The sequence below is a fragment of the Aristolochia californica genome, unplaced genomic scaffold (genome assembly GCF_029961685.1).
Source record: "Aristolochia californica isolate CCGP_79_NKW_82.1479 unplaced genomic scaffold, dmAriCali1.0.hap1 SCAF_13, whole genome shotgun sequence".
Classification (NCBI taxonomy): Eukaryota; Viridiplantae; Streptophyta; class Magnoliopsida; order Piperales; family Aristolochiaceae; genus Aristolochia; species Aristolochia californica.
Window position 1 is genome coordinate 28054782 of NW_027181804.1, and position 15940 is coordinate 28070721.

At 38.8% G+C, this 15940-nt stretch overlaps 2 protein-coding genes across 7 annotated transcripts; both read left to right on the forward strand.

Moving 5' to 3' along the window:
• The first annotated feature begins 3850 nt into the window (after positions 1-3850).
• On the forward strand, positions 3851-7616 carry LOC137947923 (pectin acetylesterase 8-like). 5 transcript variants are annotated; one of them, XM_068793767.1, is made up of 14 exons: positions 3851-4084; positions 4188-4507; positions 4761-4882; positions 4994-5076; positions 5156-5285; positions 5378-5457; positions 5547-5633; positions 5722-5846; positions 5931-5991; positions 6111-6164; positions 6239-6316; positions 6391-6496; positions 6591-6736; positions 7107-7616. In XM_068793767.1, exons 1-14 carry the CDS (start codon positions 3953-3955, stop codon positions 7212-7214), a joined length of 1632 nt encoding a protein of 543 aa, XP_068649868.1. In that variant the 5' UTR covers positions 3851-3952; the 3' UTR covers positions 7215-7616. The 5 variants fall into 5 exon arrangements, with proteins under 5 accessions (XP_068649868.1, XP_068649869.1, XP_068649872.1 ...); XM_068793768.1 differs by having other exon boundaries at positions 3851-4030; positions 7107-7615; XM_068793771.1 differs by lacking the exon at positions 4188-4507 and having other exon boundaries at positions 3952-4030; positions 7107-7611.
• A 4553-nt stretch (positions 7617-12169) lies between these two features.
• LOC137949008 (pectin acetylesterase 8-like) lies at positions 12170-15693 on the forward strand. 2 transcript variants are annotated; one of them, XM_068795263.1, is made up of 13 exons: positions 12170-12249; positions 12962-13083; positions 13195-13277; positions 13354-13483; positions 13576-13655; positions 13745-13831; positions 13920-14044; positions 14129-14189; positions 14310-14363; positions 14438-14515; positions 14590-14695; positions 14790-14935; positions 15301-15693. In XM_068795263.1, exons 2-13 carry the CDS (start codon positions 12963-12965, stop codon positions 15406-15408), a joined length of 1179 nt encoding a protein of 392 aa, XP_068651364.1. In that variant the 5' UTR covers positions 12170-12249; position 12962; the 3' UTR covers positions 15409-15693. The 2 variants fall into 2 exon arrangements, with proteins under 2 accessions (XP_068651364.1, XP_068651365.1); XM_068795264.1 differs by lacking the exon at positions 12170-12249 and adding an exon at positions 12620-12676.
• Positions 15694-15940: the final 247 nt, after the last annotated feature.

Consider the following 15940-nt stretch of genomic DNA (forward strand, 5'->3'; position numbering starts at 1 on the left):
GAGCGTTCCCAGATCCAGAGGCATTCAAATGAGCTCCACCAAACCATGCATTCACCTTCCTCTTCAAGTACGTGCAAACTGATTTAATCAGGGCTCTGGATGTGAAGCGTCGAAGCTTAGACTTACCAACCCTTGTCTTCGCTGGTGATGCCAGATTTGTGTCCTTCCAGGTCTGGCGACCGGCCATGGTCACGTACTCATGGCGGCTTGTGCCCGTTGAAGACTCGCGGGAGTGTTCAACGGTAGGACGATGATGGCGATGTCCGTGAGCATTCCGGCAGCGAGATGAGTGTGGGGTAATGGCAAAAGTAGCGGAGACGGCAGCGGCTGGGTGGATTCCGATGGCCATAGGAGAGAGCTTGGGTAGGGAGACGGCAGAAGGGAAGATGCATGGGAAGGCAGAAGTGGGAGAGCGTGGTTTGTGAATTTAAGGCTTTGGGCTTTGGGTTTATTTAATCTAAATTTTAATTACCTACAAACCCTCACAATATGATATTATTTTCCTTAGATACCCCTTGGTTTCAATATTAATTTCAAAACACTCCTATCAAGGGCAGACCCTAAATCCTAAACCCTAAACCCTTACTTTTGTGATGGTTTTCACTCTAACATTGAGAAACCCTCTTGTAGACCAGATCCGAATTCCTTAAATCCTTCTTTTTACAACTGCCCACCTTCCCTACATGGGATAATGGGTCAATCCTGAAAAGTAAGAAACCTAATGTAAGAGCCATGAAAGAACTTTAATGGTTCATGAATGGCTGTTTCCAGGCTTCAGATTAGCTTTAGGTTATCTGTTAGTTACCTGTTACCACCAGGGAAGGGAAGAGGAACCCAGGTCGGCTGCGTCGGCTAATTGCAGAGCAGAGTGGTCACCATCACTGTTACCAAAAAGGGTATGCCCTGATCAGCAGCTCTTCGGAGATGAAAGGCAAGACAATCTGCAATAACAAGCTGCTACTGTGCTCGCCCATCCTCTCCAGAAACAGGACGACTTCACTCTCTTCCTTTAATGTCAAGTCTTGTCTCCTTGTCTCGTATACAATCCCACCACCATTTCGGAATCGCCATTAAAGTAAAGCTTCTTTTTCTTAACATTTGGAGCGAGCACCATTAACCTTTTTCATTTGTACTCTTACCTCCTCCTTCACCATGAGCTCTGCACTGTATAAAATTGGCAAGCAAGTTAGCTGAATATATCTAATATGTATCAGATTTTGAGGTTTCTAATATGTATATGGAATTCGATATTAATTTGTAATCATATTTTTAGAATGGTTTAATTAAATTGGTTAACGAATTTGCATTGAGAATTTTCCAAATACATAGAACCAATTGATTAATGAGACCTCATTAAACACTAAATAGACAATAGTAGAGTTCGAGCACTATAAAAGGTAGGTTATTGAGAGAATTTCCAATGTGTTAAGTTGTGGAGTCTAATCAACGCCCAACGATTAGTTATTACGCGGATCAATCTTTGCGGTAAGGTCACCGTGGGGGTTGGAAGAGTAGTTTGAGAATTTTACTCTTGTATCACGGTTGTCCTAGTTTCCTCTTTATATTTGGGGTGTCGCTATTAGGGTTTTATTATCACGGAAAAGGACTTTGAGTTGCAACCCCTGAGCAGTTAGAGAAAGACACCTGTAAGTGTGTGCAATTTCTCTTTGTAAACTATTTCATTTCATAGTGGATTACTGCAACGGTGGAAGACAAAACATGGTCTGTATAAATCTTGTTTCGTTCTCGTGTTTGTTTTTTCCTTTTTCCACGATTATTATTATTGCTCTCGTTAATTTAGAATTAGGGCGTCTAATTCCAAAGAATTGAAATTCGTAGGAGGAGAGGAAGATCCCACAAGATATATCTAGTCTAGGGTTATGTAAAATGAGACACTTTAGTATAGTTTTAATACGAATTTCTAAAGCTTAAAAACAATTTAGAAATGTTTCCCTTAAGAGAGAAGCAATCGGTTTTTAATCAATATAAATAGTTAAGGGTGATTATAGTTGATTGAAAGGTTTCATTGCAATCATCCCTCTAAAACAAATGGCTCTTTTGTCTAATTTGTTTTGTCAACCAAATTAGATTACCCTTATCAATTAAATTAAGAAAAGGGTGCCCACCACATTAATTAGGTAGACCCCCCCCTACAACTAGGAATATTTTTGTGTTTGGCTCTTCTAGTTCGAATATACCAATATTAAAGCATATTCATTAGCAACCACAAATGTGTTCTTTTCATGTTCCCTACATGATTAAAATAATACGACAAACAATCAAATATATGCAAGAGTCGACATAATGTAGTTTGGATACATATGCAAGAAGAATGACAATAATTAGACCTCACAAAGTTCATCTAGAGAGATGGTATTAGACTTCTTAATGCGTTTTTACGTACTAATCATTGGTAGGAAGAAACGGAATCTTCTCTCTTTCAAAGCTCCATGCGTGTCGGTTGGCATTGAGAGCAGCCGAGCTTCATTTAAATGTTTTGAATTCGAGTTCGAGCCGAGCCTAGTAATTGAGCTCAAACCCAATAATTTTTGCCGAGTTCGAGCTCCAATCTATGTTTAAAACTTTGCATAAAATACAAGTCAAATAAATTGTTAAAATTATGCATAAATTTTACATAAAATTGGGTATAACCTTTACTCAAAATTGGACATAACCTCTATATATTAACCCTGCATAAAATTATCTATACACAATGCAAAAAATTATTCATAAAAAGTGTATAATTATATATAAACTTTATTCAATAATCAAACACAAAAACATTCATTTAAAAAACAATGCTAGTTTTGTCTATTTGTACTCGATCAAATCATTCTGATTCAAGGACTAGAAAACCAAATCATGGAGATAGAGAAAAAATTTAAGAAAAATGGTTTTGGATGACTTAATCATATGCCCTTTTTTTATTTTTTCTTCGGAGCAAGGATTCATACAACAACAATTCTAAAATGTTACCAATATGTTCTTCTGAAAAACTTGCGTGGAGTTAGCATTAAGAGAGCACCTCAAACAATTTGAGTCTCTATAAGAGTTAGGAGGAGGAAACAACCGGAGTTCAAGAAACATTTTTTTTCATGTGCTTATGATCTCTCATGTGCGAAATCGCACGAGCGAAGGTTGCATGTGCAAATTTGCATGATATCTTCAAGTGCAGGGGAAAAAATTATTTCTCCCCCAACTTAAGTCTCTGGTTTTCTGTCGAGACGACGCAAGGACAGGGGTGTCTAGCGGCGTCGGCAAGGAGCTGTTGTCGGGGTTGACGGCTGCGACGGAGGCGGCGGCTAAGGTAGACGAGGGGAGGAAGAAATAGAACCGAGCAGCGGCGAAGGCGGCCGACGAGCAACTGTCAACGATGATGAGGGGAGGAAGAATTTTCCTCCCCTTCGCTCCCGCTCCGGCTCCGGCTTCCGCCTTCGGTGATGTGGGTGTCTCCTCCATGATTGAAGCTTTTCTTTCGATCGGTTTCACACGAAGAGAGCTGTCGTCCATTTGAATCTGATTACAGTATTTTATTGAATCAAACAATTGGAATTCTAAGTATTGATTTGTTTCACTTTCTTTAATTTTGTATAAAAATAACTAAATTATTTTTAAACCAATATGTCAATTAAAAAAAAGGGCAACCCTTGTCCTTCGATTAAAAAATGAAACTTGATCTAACCGACGTCTTCCAATCGACTTCGCTAGCAAAAGTTCCGTTCAAGGGTTTTCGTCCTCCGGACCCACAAGAGTAAGAATTGTGAAAAGGACACGTGTCTTGTGGCGGGGTGGATTGTGTAATCAATCATTCACGAGCGCCTTCATCCATGCAACCGGAACCAAAAAATAATTGAAATGGCTGCTGCTGCGCCGGTGGTGCAGCTGCTCGGCGCTGTCTCATCTGCTGTTTTACATTCTTTTCTGTACTGCGATCCCTTTTTTTCTGTAATATATGTACTGGGTCAGACGGGTGTTTTGGTGGGAGAAAGCTAGCACGGTTGGTTTTGTCCGGGAGAATCCAACCGGAGAGGTGGTTGGGGAGGACACACTTGTTCTTCTTTTCCTTCCCTTCTTTTATATTCATGTGGGTTGCAGAATTTAGAGAGAATCCGTTCCGCTTACGTCCTTTGTACCATTTCTCACATATGATCGTTTTGTCTTGTTTTGTTTCGTTCTGTCTGATATAGAAGATTATACCGAGCTTTGTTCTTCCGATGTTTCTGACATTTTGGATTCAAATAAGGAATTCTGTTTTCGAGTCGGGTAGGTGTTTGATATTCAAAGTTCTCATTGGATTTATCTTTTACGGTTTTTCGTCTTGTGTGTTCTGTTACTGGTGGATGCATGAAGCCTTCAACGGGACTGTAAAGAGGGAGTCGGGTCAGATGAGTTTAGTGGTGTTATACAGTGATGAGTTGAGAAATTTCTGTAATGTATTATATGGTTGTGTTCTGTTTCTACTTATCAGAAATTTTGTGGAGGCGAATGGAAGCCTGGTTCCTGCCATGTAAATGATCCTTTTTCTGCTAGTTGCTTGTTGACTTATCTCGACTGTTCCCAGTTCCGTTGTTGCTCTTAAAAACTGGTTTTTTTTTTTTTTTTCTGTATTTCATCTGTTTTCAAGGATTACGGCATCGTTCATGAATGATAAAAGAAAATCGAGAGAGAGAAGCTGAGATTCATTCCAAAACTTATTTGAAGAAGTTCATTATACAGTTTTGAGATCATACTCTTTCTTGATGCTTTGTCTGAATTTGCAGAATGATATATAGCAGAATACGAGTATGGATATGCCTTGTAGCCTTTACTCTGCTGCTACTGAAAGGAAATGCGTTCTTTGTGGATATAACCTACGTTCAATCTGCTGTAGCAAAGGGAGCAGGTACAATTTATTGATAATTTTGTTTCATTTCGGTTTCTGAGTATCCTTCTTTCCAGTATTCCGTCCATTTGGTTTCTTTTTGTCTAATCGAACTCAAATCGATTCATCCAGTTTGTTTGGATGGGAGTCCCCCTGCTTATCATTTCGATCGTGGTTTTGGAACGGGAATAAACAACTGGCTGATTCAGATCCAGGTGATGCTTTTCTCTCTCTCTTCTACGTTTTATCTTTGCCTGGACAGAGTTTATTTCTGAGCAAGTTTGCTCTGTTCAGGGGGGAGCTTGGTGCAATAATGTTACAACTTGTCTTGAGCGCAGTAAGGGACTTTTAGGTTCCTCAAAACAGATGGAGAAGCAAATTGCTTTTTCTGCAATACTAAGCAAAAAGGCAAAGTTTAATCCAGGTTGGTCAGACCCTGTGATTTTCATTTTGATTTTGCTGACATCTGGGAGAAATTTTCTAAAATAATGCTCTTCTGCTTGCTGCAAACCCAAGATTTCTACAACTGGAACAGAGTCAAGGTCTGCTACTGTGATGGAGCATCATTTACCGGAGACATTGAGAAAGTAGACCCTGTGAGTTTTCCCTAACTGTAGAAGAACTCTAGAAAATGCAAAATAATGGCTACTCAGTAAGATCTAATGTCTTATGTTGGCTCAACCAGACCACCAATCTTCACTATAGAGGGGCAAGAGTCTTTGTTGCTATCATGGAGGATTTGTTGGCTAAAGGGATGAAAAATGCAAAAAATGTATGGTTCTCATCTGCACATTTTTATTTATATAGTAAGTATGTGGCAAACCAGAATATCATCCCAATTTCTTGTAAAATGGATGCAGGCTCTTCTCTCAGGTTGTTCAGCTGGTGGACTGACTTCCATACTTCACTGTGATAGCTTCCGCGCTCTTCTGCCAATCGGTGCCAAAGTAAAATGCTTGTCGGATGCCGGTTATTTTGTTAATGCGTAAGCTCATGCTCATTACCACTGTACGAATAGAGCCAATTCTTGCTTCTTATTACCAAATCAATACTGATCTATGCTACACAGGAAGGACATAACTGGAGCACCCCACATTCAACAATTCTATAATGAAGTTGTGACTTTTCATGTATGGTCTCTCCTTTTCCCTGTCTTGATCTGTCTGGTTACTCTTAACCAATCCACTATTCAATTTCTTGTAGTTGATGAAGCAGGCCTCACATGTTAATCCTTTTCATGTACGTGCAGGGTTCAGCTAAGAACTTGCCTGTGTCTTGCACATCAAGGATGAACCCAAGTTTGGTCAGTATCAAAATCATAATCATCACCATTATTGATCTGCAGTAAGATACTAATGTGATCTAAACTGGTGTCAGTGCTTCTTCCCACAAAATGTGGTTCCGCAAATCCGCACACCTCTTTTCATTTTAAATGCAGCATATGATTCATGGCAGGTAAATGGTTGTTCTATTTGGGAGTGATCTGAAAACTGCTGAAATGAGTTTCTAACCCTTCCATGCTGTTTCAGGTAATGAATGTTGTGGCACCAGGCGTAGCTGATCCTCATGGTCATTGGAGAGAATGCAAAAAGGATGTTAAGAACTGTGATGCCAGCCAAATTCAAACCATGCATGGTGAGTGGCTTAAAAGGTGCCTTTAGTGTTTCTGAATGGATGTGTTTGTTTCTGTCTACAATGTCCCTGATGAATTGGGTTTGCTCTGTGACAGGGTTTCGATCGGCTTTTCTACAAGCATTTAGTGCTGTGGGTCGGTCTCCAGAAAGAGGGTTCTTCATAAATTCATGCTATGCTCATTGCCAATCTGAACAGCAGTTGTTTTGGCTGATGGATGATTCTCCTAAACTTGCAAATACTGTAAGTTCAATAAATCTAGTAACTTACTTCATAGCTCTAAATTATGACTGTCACACTGTTCATGGATGGTTCTCCCAAAATTGCAAAAACAGTAAGTTCAATAAATCTAAATTTATGATTCTCACATCCCACTGGAGAATATTTATGGTTGCTTATGCATGGTTAGGCTTCAAGAAAATCCTTTTTCCTAAAGATGAATTTCATCATTCACTCAAGACATGCTTTTGAATGATAAAGTTTTTTCTCTTTATAGTTCAATATGCAGAATTCACTTGTCTTTCACTTTTAACATTTCGTTCTGATGTTCTGAAACTAATGAGTAGTGTGTGTCATTTTACTCAAAATTTCTCTAAGATATCTGTTTTTGCAGTCAATTTCGAAGGCAGTTGGAGACTGGTATTTTGACAGAAATCCTTTCCAGCAGATTGATTGTCCTTTCCCTTGTGATTCAACTTGCATCAACGACGTTTTTGAGTGATAGTACTTTATGGCCTTGGCAGATTGCTCTTCCAAAATATTCATTTACATGCACCATTGCTCCAGCAATAAGCAAAGTCCTCCCAGAAGCTGAGAATTTCATGATGAAATAAGCACAAAATAAATGAGAAAATGGATGGCAGAATCACAATTTAACATCGACTATGTCAGAATAAGGTTGAGCAACACTGTCAGAGCAACAAAAAAAATTTAAAGAGCAGCAAAGCTCTGTTGCTTACTGCACTTTGTATGTATTCACCCATTAGTTTATATAATAAAATCCATTCATTAGCTCAATGCTACATTGGTTGTTGGTGATGGTTATGAACCTCAAGAGAGTTTACTCTGTAATTAAAATTGAAGACCAGTGAGCTTGTGGGTTATTCGTCCAGATCCTATTTTAAATCCACCAAAGTATTTATTTTAACAGAGTATTTTAACTTCTTTGAGGCTTTTTATTGAAGGCACTGGGTTAGGATTTTACATTAGTCATGAAGAGTTTTAACAGAAATTTTCAAGAAGGGCGTCGGGAGGAAGACGAAGCCGAGGCTCACGCGCAGACTCACAACCGATGCCATTGGCCTTCCTTTCTTCTTGGTCTTCATCTGCAACATCGTCAAGTTCCGCTGCGTTGCCGTTCTTGCGTTCATCAGTTGTCTTTCGTTGGAATCCATGGTTTCTGATAAATGTGACGGTGATTTTTTTTATTTTTAATATTAAATATAAAGAGAATTTTCAAAATACATAGAACCAATTGATTTATGAGACCTCCTTAAACACTAAATGGACATTATTAGAGTGCGAGCCCTATAAAAAGGTAAGTTATTGAGAGAATCTCAAGTGTTACTGATTGATGTTAAGTTGTGGAGTTTAATCAACGCCCTACAATGAGTCGGTACGCGGATTAATCTTTCACGGTAAGGTCACCGTGGGGGTTGGAAAACAGTTTGGGAATTTTACTCTTGTATCGCGGTTGCCCTAGTTTCCTCTTTATATTTGGGGCGCAATTATTAGAGTTTTATTATCACGGAAAAAGGATTTTGAGTTACAACCAACGAGAGGTTAGAGAAAGACACATGTAAGTGTGTGCGATTTCTCTTTGTAAACTATTTTATCTTCATAGTGGATTACTGCAGCGGTAGAAGACAAAACGTGGTCTCACCTTTAGGGGAACCTGTATAAATCTTGTTTTGTTCTCGTGTTTGTTTTTTCCTTTTTTTGCGATTATTATTATTGCTTTCATTAATTTGGAATTAAGGCGTCTAATTCCTAAGAATTGAAATTCGCAGGAGGAAAGGAAGATCCCACAAGATATATCTAGTATAGAGTTAGGGTATATTAAAGCATATTCATTAGCGACCACATATGAGCGTAAATGTGTCCTTTTCATGTTCCCTACTTGATTAAAGTAACACGACAAACAATCAAATATATGCAAGAGTCGATATAATGTAGTTTGGATTACTCTCCTACATCTGCAAGAAGAACGACAATTATAAGACCTCACAAAGTTCATCTAGAGAGATGGTATTATTTACACTATAAACATTCGATTATAGAAATGCCATTAGACGGGTTGGTTAGGCTCACATTCATCAAATGTATCAGGGCCGATTTTCTCAACATATGTATCATTATTCACAGGTTTTTCCGATTGGCCACATTAATGGAAGCTCCCCCTAGAAAAAAAAAAAATAATTTATATCCATTTCAATCCTCCATTTTTATAAGATTGTGGGTGTTCAAGAACTGATTTTTTTTTTAAAAAAAGGAATTTTACCAAAATACCAGTTTGAAACAACTTATTTATGAAAACAACGAAGATCTCAACTTATTTGCAAAACTACCGAACTTTGACCAGTCTACTGTATATGTGGACAGTCAAAGGCGACATGTAAGCTTTGACTGCTTTCGCGTCGCCCTATCATCAGAGCGATACTGTAGATAAACACAGAGGTTGCCATGTCATTATTATTGACACGTCATTTGCTACGTCATAACATGATAAAATTTTGAATAAATTTAAAAAAAATAAAAAATCAAATACACTTTTTATTACCTTATATCTAAAATAAAAAATTATTAAAATTTTAATAAACAATTAAAAAAATAACTCTTACTTATTTAATATCAATTAAAATATTTATTAATTTAAAAAAATTATCGTTACACTTTTTATTACTTTATATTTAAAAATAAAAAATAAAAAAAGTAAAATAATTAGATTCAAAATATTTATAAAGAAAAAAAATCTTACTCTTAAGTCTTACCCACATATTATCGGTTTAAAATATTTATAAATTAAAAAAATATACAAAAAGTTATTTTAGAGTTTAAAAATATAATTTATTTGTAAATTGATACAATTTATTTGAAAATTTATTTTGAGAGAAAGAAGCTCAGTAGCTTTGAGTACATAAGTAGAAGCGAATTCAATTGATCAATTAATTTACTTGTGACTGCCCTGAGAAGAATGCCCCGAAATGGCATCCTTTATCGACTGAGCTGCGCTGGTAACGGCATTTTTGCCGAACTCAGCAGCGTGCACGGCCATCACAGTCGCCTTAGCCATTATCCCATCGGCAGCAACACCAGTTTTTGATGGCTGAGACTCGTGCACTACCTCCACGGCAGTCTGTTTCACTTCCTCTTTACCCGCCGATACTCTATAATCCACGGCGCCCACTGCCCTCTCCGTTGTGTCTGTGTTACTCCTCCCGCCGCCGCCCTGCAAATTATGAAACATTTTACATCATGAGCTCCATGTAAATAGCGTAGGCGCCATAGGAAGCGAGTTCGTAAGGTTCCCAGAAGGGATTTACTCGTGTGGATTGACTGGATGCCATTAAACTACTCCGGACTCTTAGACGAATATTTTAATTTTTTTTAAATTTATTCAAAATTTTATAATGTAATGACATGGCAGATGACGTGTCAATAATAATGATGTGGCAGCCTCTGTGTTCATCTACATTATTGCTCTGATGATAGGGCGACGCATAAGCAGTCAAAGCTTTCGCCTTTAACTGTCCGCATATACAGTAGACCGGTCAAAGTTCGGTAGTTTTGCAAATAGGTTGAGATATTCGTTGTTTTCGTAAATAAGTTATTTCAAATTGGTATTTTGGTAAAATTCACTTAAAAAAAAACACAGCTATTTATTTGAAGGCTTTGTGACATCCATGGATGACTCGAAGTCTTTCATTTCAATCCTTATTTATATTGAAAATGATGTCACACAATCACGCAATCAAGCTTTATTCCCTTAAACAGGACTACGTCGCAGCTCGTGTTTGCATGCGGTGCCCCCATGAATGAGATTTAAAGAGAAATAAATGAGTCCTGGGCCTTTCTGGCAACTTAAACGTTCTTGTCAGGTAGATGGGATGGATTACAGTCTCTGGATATGATTGCTCAAACGCCTCCGACGACTGGATTGGAAGACGAGATATCTATCGACTTCTTAATACGTTTTTACGTACTGATCACTGGTAACGGAATCTTCTCTCTTTCAAAGCTCCATTAATAGTGGACCATGCGAGCCTCCCATCACTGACAGTAACTCGACCCATGCGCGAAGAAGACGATTGGGAATTTTCATTTGCAGATCTCAGAGACCCCTCCAATCCCCACCACTCCACTTTGCTTGCAGCTGACATTCGAGAAGGACGCGGAAGTGGAAGTCAAGAACTGGGTCAGGCGGTGGTGAGTGAAGAAGGAACAACCGACGGAAGCACATGAAGGGTGTCTCCTCCATGATTGGAGCTTTTCTTTCTATCGGTTGAGCGTTCACATTCTTTGCCAAGAAGACGATTGGGATTTTTCATTTGCAGATCTCACAGACCCCTCCAATCTCCACCACTCCACTTTGCTTAGAGCTGACATTCGAGAAGGACGCGGAAATGGAAGTCAAGAACTGGGTCAGGCGGCGGTGAGTGAAGAAGGAACAACCGACGGAAGCACATGAAGGGTGTCTCCTCCATGATTGAAGCTTTTCTTTCGATCGGTTTCACACGAAGATTATAATACCTCGAAACTAAATCAAGCGTGACAAAACACATAATTGCGTAACATAATCCATGATTAATGTTACCATATATATGGGGCCCGCTTCGAGTTGCCAGGCAATCAAAGTGCGCGTATCTTTACTCACGGCGCCGCTGCTTTACGCGGCGGAGTTCGCGTGCCAGCTCGGCTTTGTTGCACTTTTTTCTTTCATCATTTCGTGTCAAAAGCTCTAAAGTCTAATGGGCCCAACACCGGAACTTGCCAACTGCCAATCGGCGAGCGAGTTTTCAGTCCCGCCGGCGACATCGTTTTCGAGATTAAATAATGATTTTAGCGATTACGACTTCCCAAAAATGCCATCATTGCCGACACGACGCGAGGTCCGAATGTCTAGGGCAAATCCGGTAAAGGATTTTGCACGGGCGACGTGTACAGTGATTTCGTCCTCCGGACCCACAAGAGCAAGAATTGCATAAAGGACACGTGTCTTGTTGCGGGGTTGGATTGTGTAACCAATCACGAGCGCCTTCTTCCATGCAACAGAGGTTACGCAGTTCATTTGTTTTAAGATTTTGAGTCTTACACAAAAAACCCAAAAAAAATTGAGATTAGATTCTTCTGATAATCGCCAATCGAGATTTTTGCTGTAATTCAGGTAAAAATGGCGATTAGGATTTCGGATTTCGTTCTCTGTTTAAAAAAAGGAGAGAGAAAGGGCTGCTGCTGCGCTGGTGGTGCAGCTGCTCGGCGCTGTCTATTCTGCTTTTTTACTTGCTTTTATGGCTCTGAGAAGCTCCGTTAAACGTTTTAGGATCTTTGTTATTTTGGGGGAAGCTTTACTTCCATTCGGTAAACTTTTACTGCGATCCGTTTTTTTCTGTATATATGTACTGGGTCAGACGGGTGTTTTGGTGGGAGAAAGCTAGCACGGTTGGTTTTGTCCTTAGATTCCGGCGGGAGAATCCAACCGGAGAGGTGGTTGGGGAAGACACCCTTGTTCTTCTTTTCCTTCCCTTCTTTTATTTCAGGTGGGCTGCAGAATTTAGAGAGAGTCCGTCCTGCTTTCGTCCTTTGTACCATTTCTCATATATGATCGTTTTGTCTTGTTTTGTTTTGTTTCGTTCCGTCTGATATAGAAGATTATACTGAGTTTTGTTCTTCCGAGGTTTCTGACATTTTGGATTTAAATAAGGAATTCTGTTTTCGAGTCGGGTAGGTGTATGATATTCAAAGTTCTCATTGGATTTCTCTTTTACGGTTTTTCGTCTTGTGTGTTCTGTTACTGGTGGATGCATGAAGCCTTCAACGGGACTGTAAAGAGGGAGTCGGGTCAGATGAGTTTAGTGGTGTTTTACAGTGTTGAGATGGGAATTTCTGTAAAGTATTATATAGTTGAGTTCTGTTTCTACTTATCAGAAATTTCGTGGAGGCGAATGGAAGCCTGGTTCCTGCCATGTAAATGATCCTTTTTCTGCTAGTTGCTTGTTGATTTATCTCAACTGTTCCCAGTTCCGTTGTTGCTCTGGAAATTTTATTAGAGTTTCTTCTCAAAAAATGGTTTTTTTTTTTCTGTATTTGATCTGTTTTCAAGGATTACAGCATCGTTCATGAATGATGAAAGAAAACAAAACCTAATCGAGAGAGAGAGAAGCTGAGATTCATTCCAAAACTTATTTGAAGATGTTCATTATACAGTTTTGAGATCATACTCTTTTCTTGATGATTTGTCTGAATTTGCAGAATGATATATAGCAGAATACGAGTATGGTTATGCCTTGTAGCCTTTACTCTGCTGCTACTGAAAGGAAATGCGTTCTTTGTTGATATAACCTACGTTCAATCTGCTATAGCAAAGGGAGCAGGTACAATTTATTGATAATTTTGTTTCATTTCGGTTTCTAAGTATCCTTCTTTCCAGTATTCCGTCCATTTGGTTTCTTTTTGTCTAATCGAACTCAAATCGATTCATCCAGTTTGTTTGGATGGGAGTCCCCCTGCTTATCATTTTGATCGTGGTTTTGGAACGGGAATAAACAACTGGCTGATTCAGATCGAGGTGAGTCTTTTCTCTCTCTTCTACGTTTTATCTTTGCCTGGACAGAGATATTTCTGAGCAAGTTTGCTCTGTTCAGGGGGGAGGTTGGTGCAATAATGTTACAACTTGTCTTGAGCGCAGTAAGGAACGTTTAGGTTCCTCAAAACAAATGGTGAAGCAACTTGCTTTTTCTGCAATATTAAGCAACAAGGCAAAGTTTAATCCAGGTAGATCAGACCCTGTGATTTTCATTTTCATTTTGCTGTCATCTGGGAGAAATTTTCTAAAAGAATGCTCTTCTGCTTGCTGCAAACCCAAGATTTCTACAACTGGAACAGAGTCAAGGTCCGCTACTGTGATGGAGCATCATTTACCGGAGACATTGAGAAAGTAGACCCTGTGAGTTTTCCCTAACTGTAGAAGAACTCTAGAAAATGCAAAATAATGGCTACTCAGTAAGATCTAATGTCTTATGTTGGCTCAACCAGACCACCAATCTTCACTATAGAGGGGCAAGAGTCTTTGTTGCTATCATGGAGGATTTGTTGGCTAAAGGGATGAAAAATGCAAAAAATGTATGGTTCTCATCTGCACATTTTTATTTATATAGTAAGTATGTGGCAAACCAGAATATCATCCCAATTTCTTGTAAAATGGATGCAGGCTCTTCTCTCAGGTTGTTCAGCTGGTGGACTGACTTCCATACTTCACTGTGATAGCTTCCGCGCTCTTCTGCCAATCGGTGCCAAAGTAAAATGCTTGTCGGATGCCGGTTATTTTGTTAATGCGTAAGCTCATGCTCATTACCACTGTACAAATAGAGCCAATTCTTGCTTCTTATTACCAAATCAATACTGATCTATGCTACACAGGAAGGACATAACTGGAGCACCCCACATTCAACAATTCTATAATGAAGTTGTGACTTTTCATGTATGGTTCTCTCCTTTTCCCTGTCTTGATCTGTCTGGTTACTCTTAACCAATCCACTATTCAATTTCTTGTAGTTGATGAAGCAGGCCTCACATGTTAATCCTTTTCATGTACGTGCAGGGTTCAGCTAAGAACTTGCCTGTGTCTTGCACATCAAGGATGAACCCAAGTTTGGTCAGTATCAAAATCATAATCATCACCATTATTGATCTGCAGTAAGATACTAATGTGATCTAAACTGGTGTCAGTGCTTCTTCCCACAAAATGTGGTTCCGCAAATCCGCACACCTCTTTTCATTTTAAATGCAGCATATGATTCATGGCAGGTAAATGGTTGTTCTATTTGGGAGTGATCTGAAAACTGCTGAAATGAGTTTCTAACCCTTCCATGCTGTTTCAGGTAAAGAATGTTGTGGCACCAGGCATAGCTGATCCTCATGGTCATTGGAGAGAATGCAAAAAGGATGTTAAGAACTGTGATGCCAGTCAAATTCAAACCATGCATGGTGAGTGGCTTAAAAGGTGCCTTTAGTGTTTCTGCATGGATGTGTTTGTTTCTGTCTACAATGTCCCTGATGAATTGAGTTTGCTCTGTAACAGGGTTTCGATCGGCTTTTCTACAAGCATTTAGTGCTGTGGGTCGGTCTCCAGAAAGAGGGTTCTTCATAAATTCATGCTATGCTCATTGCCAATCTGAACAGCAGTTGTTTTGGTTGATGGATGATTCTCCTAAACTTGCAAAAACTGTAAGTTCAATAAATCTAGTAACTTACTTCATAGCTCTAAATTATGACTCTCACACTGTTCATGGATGGTTCTCCTAAACTTGCAATAAGTTCAATAAATCTAAATTTATGATTCTGACATCCCACTAGAGAATATTTATGGTTGCTTATGCAAGGTTAGGCTTCAAGAAAAAACTTTTTTCCTAAAGATGAATTTCATCATTCATTCAAGACATGCTTTTGAATGATAAAGTTTTTTCTCTTTATAGTTCAATATGCAGAATTCTGTTGTCTTTCACTTTTAACATTTCGTTGTGATGTTCTAAAACTAATGAGTAGTGTGTGTCATTTTACTCAAAATTTCTCTAAGATATCTGTTTTTGCAGTCAATTTGGAAGGCAGTTGGAGACTGGTATTTTGACAGAAATCCTTTCCAGCAGATTGATTGTCCTTTCCCTTGTGATTCAACTTGCATCAACCACGTTTATGAGTGATAGTACTTTATGGCCTTGGCAGATTGCTCTTCCAAAATATTCATTTACATGCACCATTGCTCCAGCAATAAGCAAAGTCCTCCAGAAGCTGAGAATTCCATGATGAAATAAGCACAAAATAAATGAGAAAATGGATGGCAGAGTCACAATTTAACATCAACTATGTCAGAATAAGTTGGAGCAACAATGTCAGAGCAACAAAAAAGTTAAAGAGCAGCAATGCTCTGTTGCTTACTGCACTTTTTATGTATTCACCCATTAGTTTATATAATAAAATCCATTCATTAGCTCAATGCTACATTGGTTGTTGGTGATGGTTATGAACCTCAAGAGAGCAAATGCTTCACTCTAAGGTCCATTTCATAGCTTTCATTGTAATCAACATTCTGCATTCCTCTCTTCCTTAACATTTCACTTGACAAGCAACTACAGAAATCGTGTACAGTAGAAGAATGATACTTCCAGAGATTAAAACAGTATAAATCTTTCTTACAGAACAGTTGCAAGAACTGCAGGCAAGTGATTTTTAGAG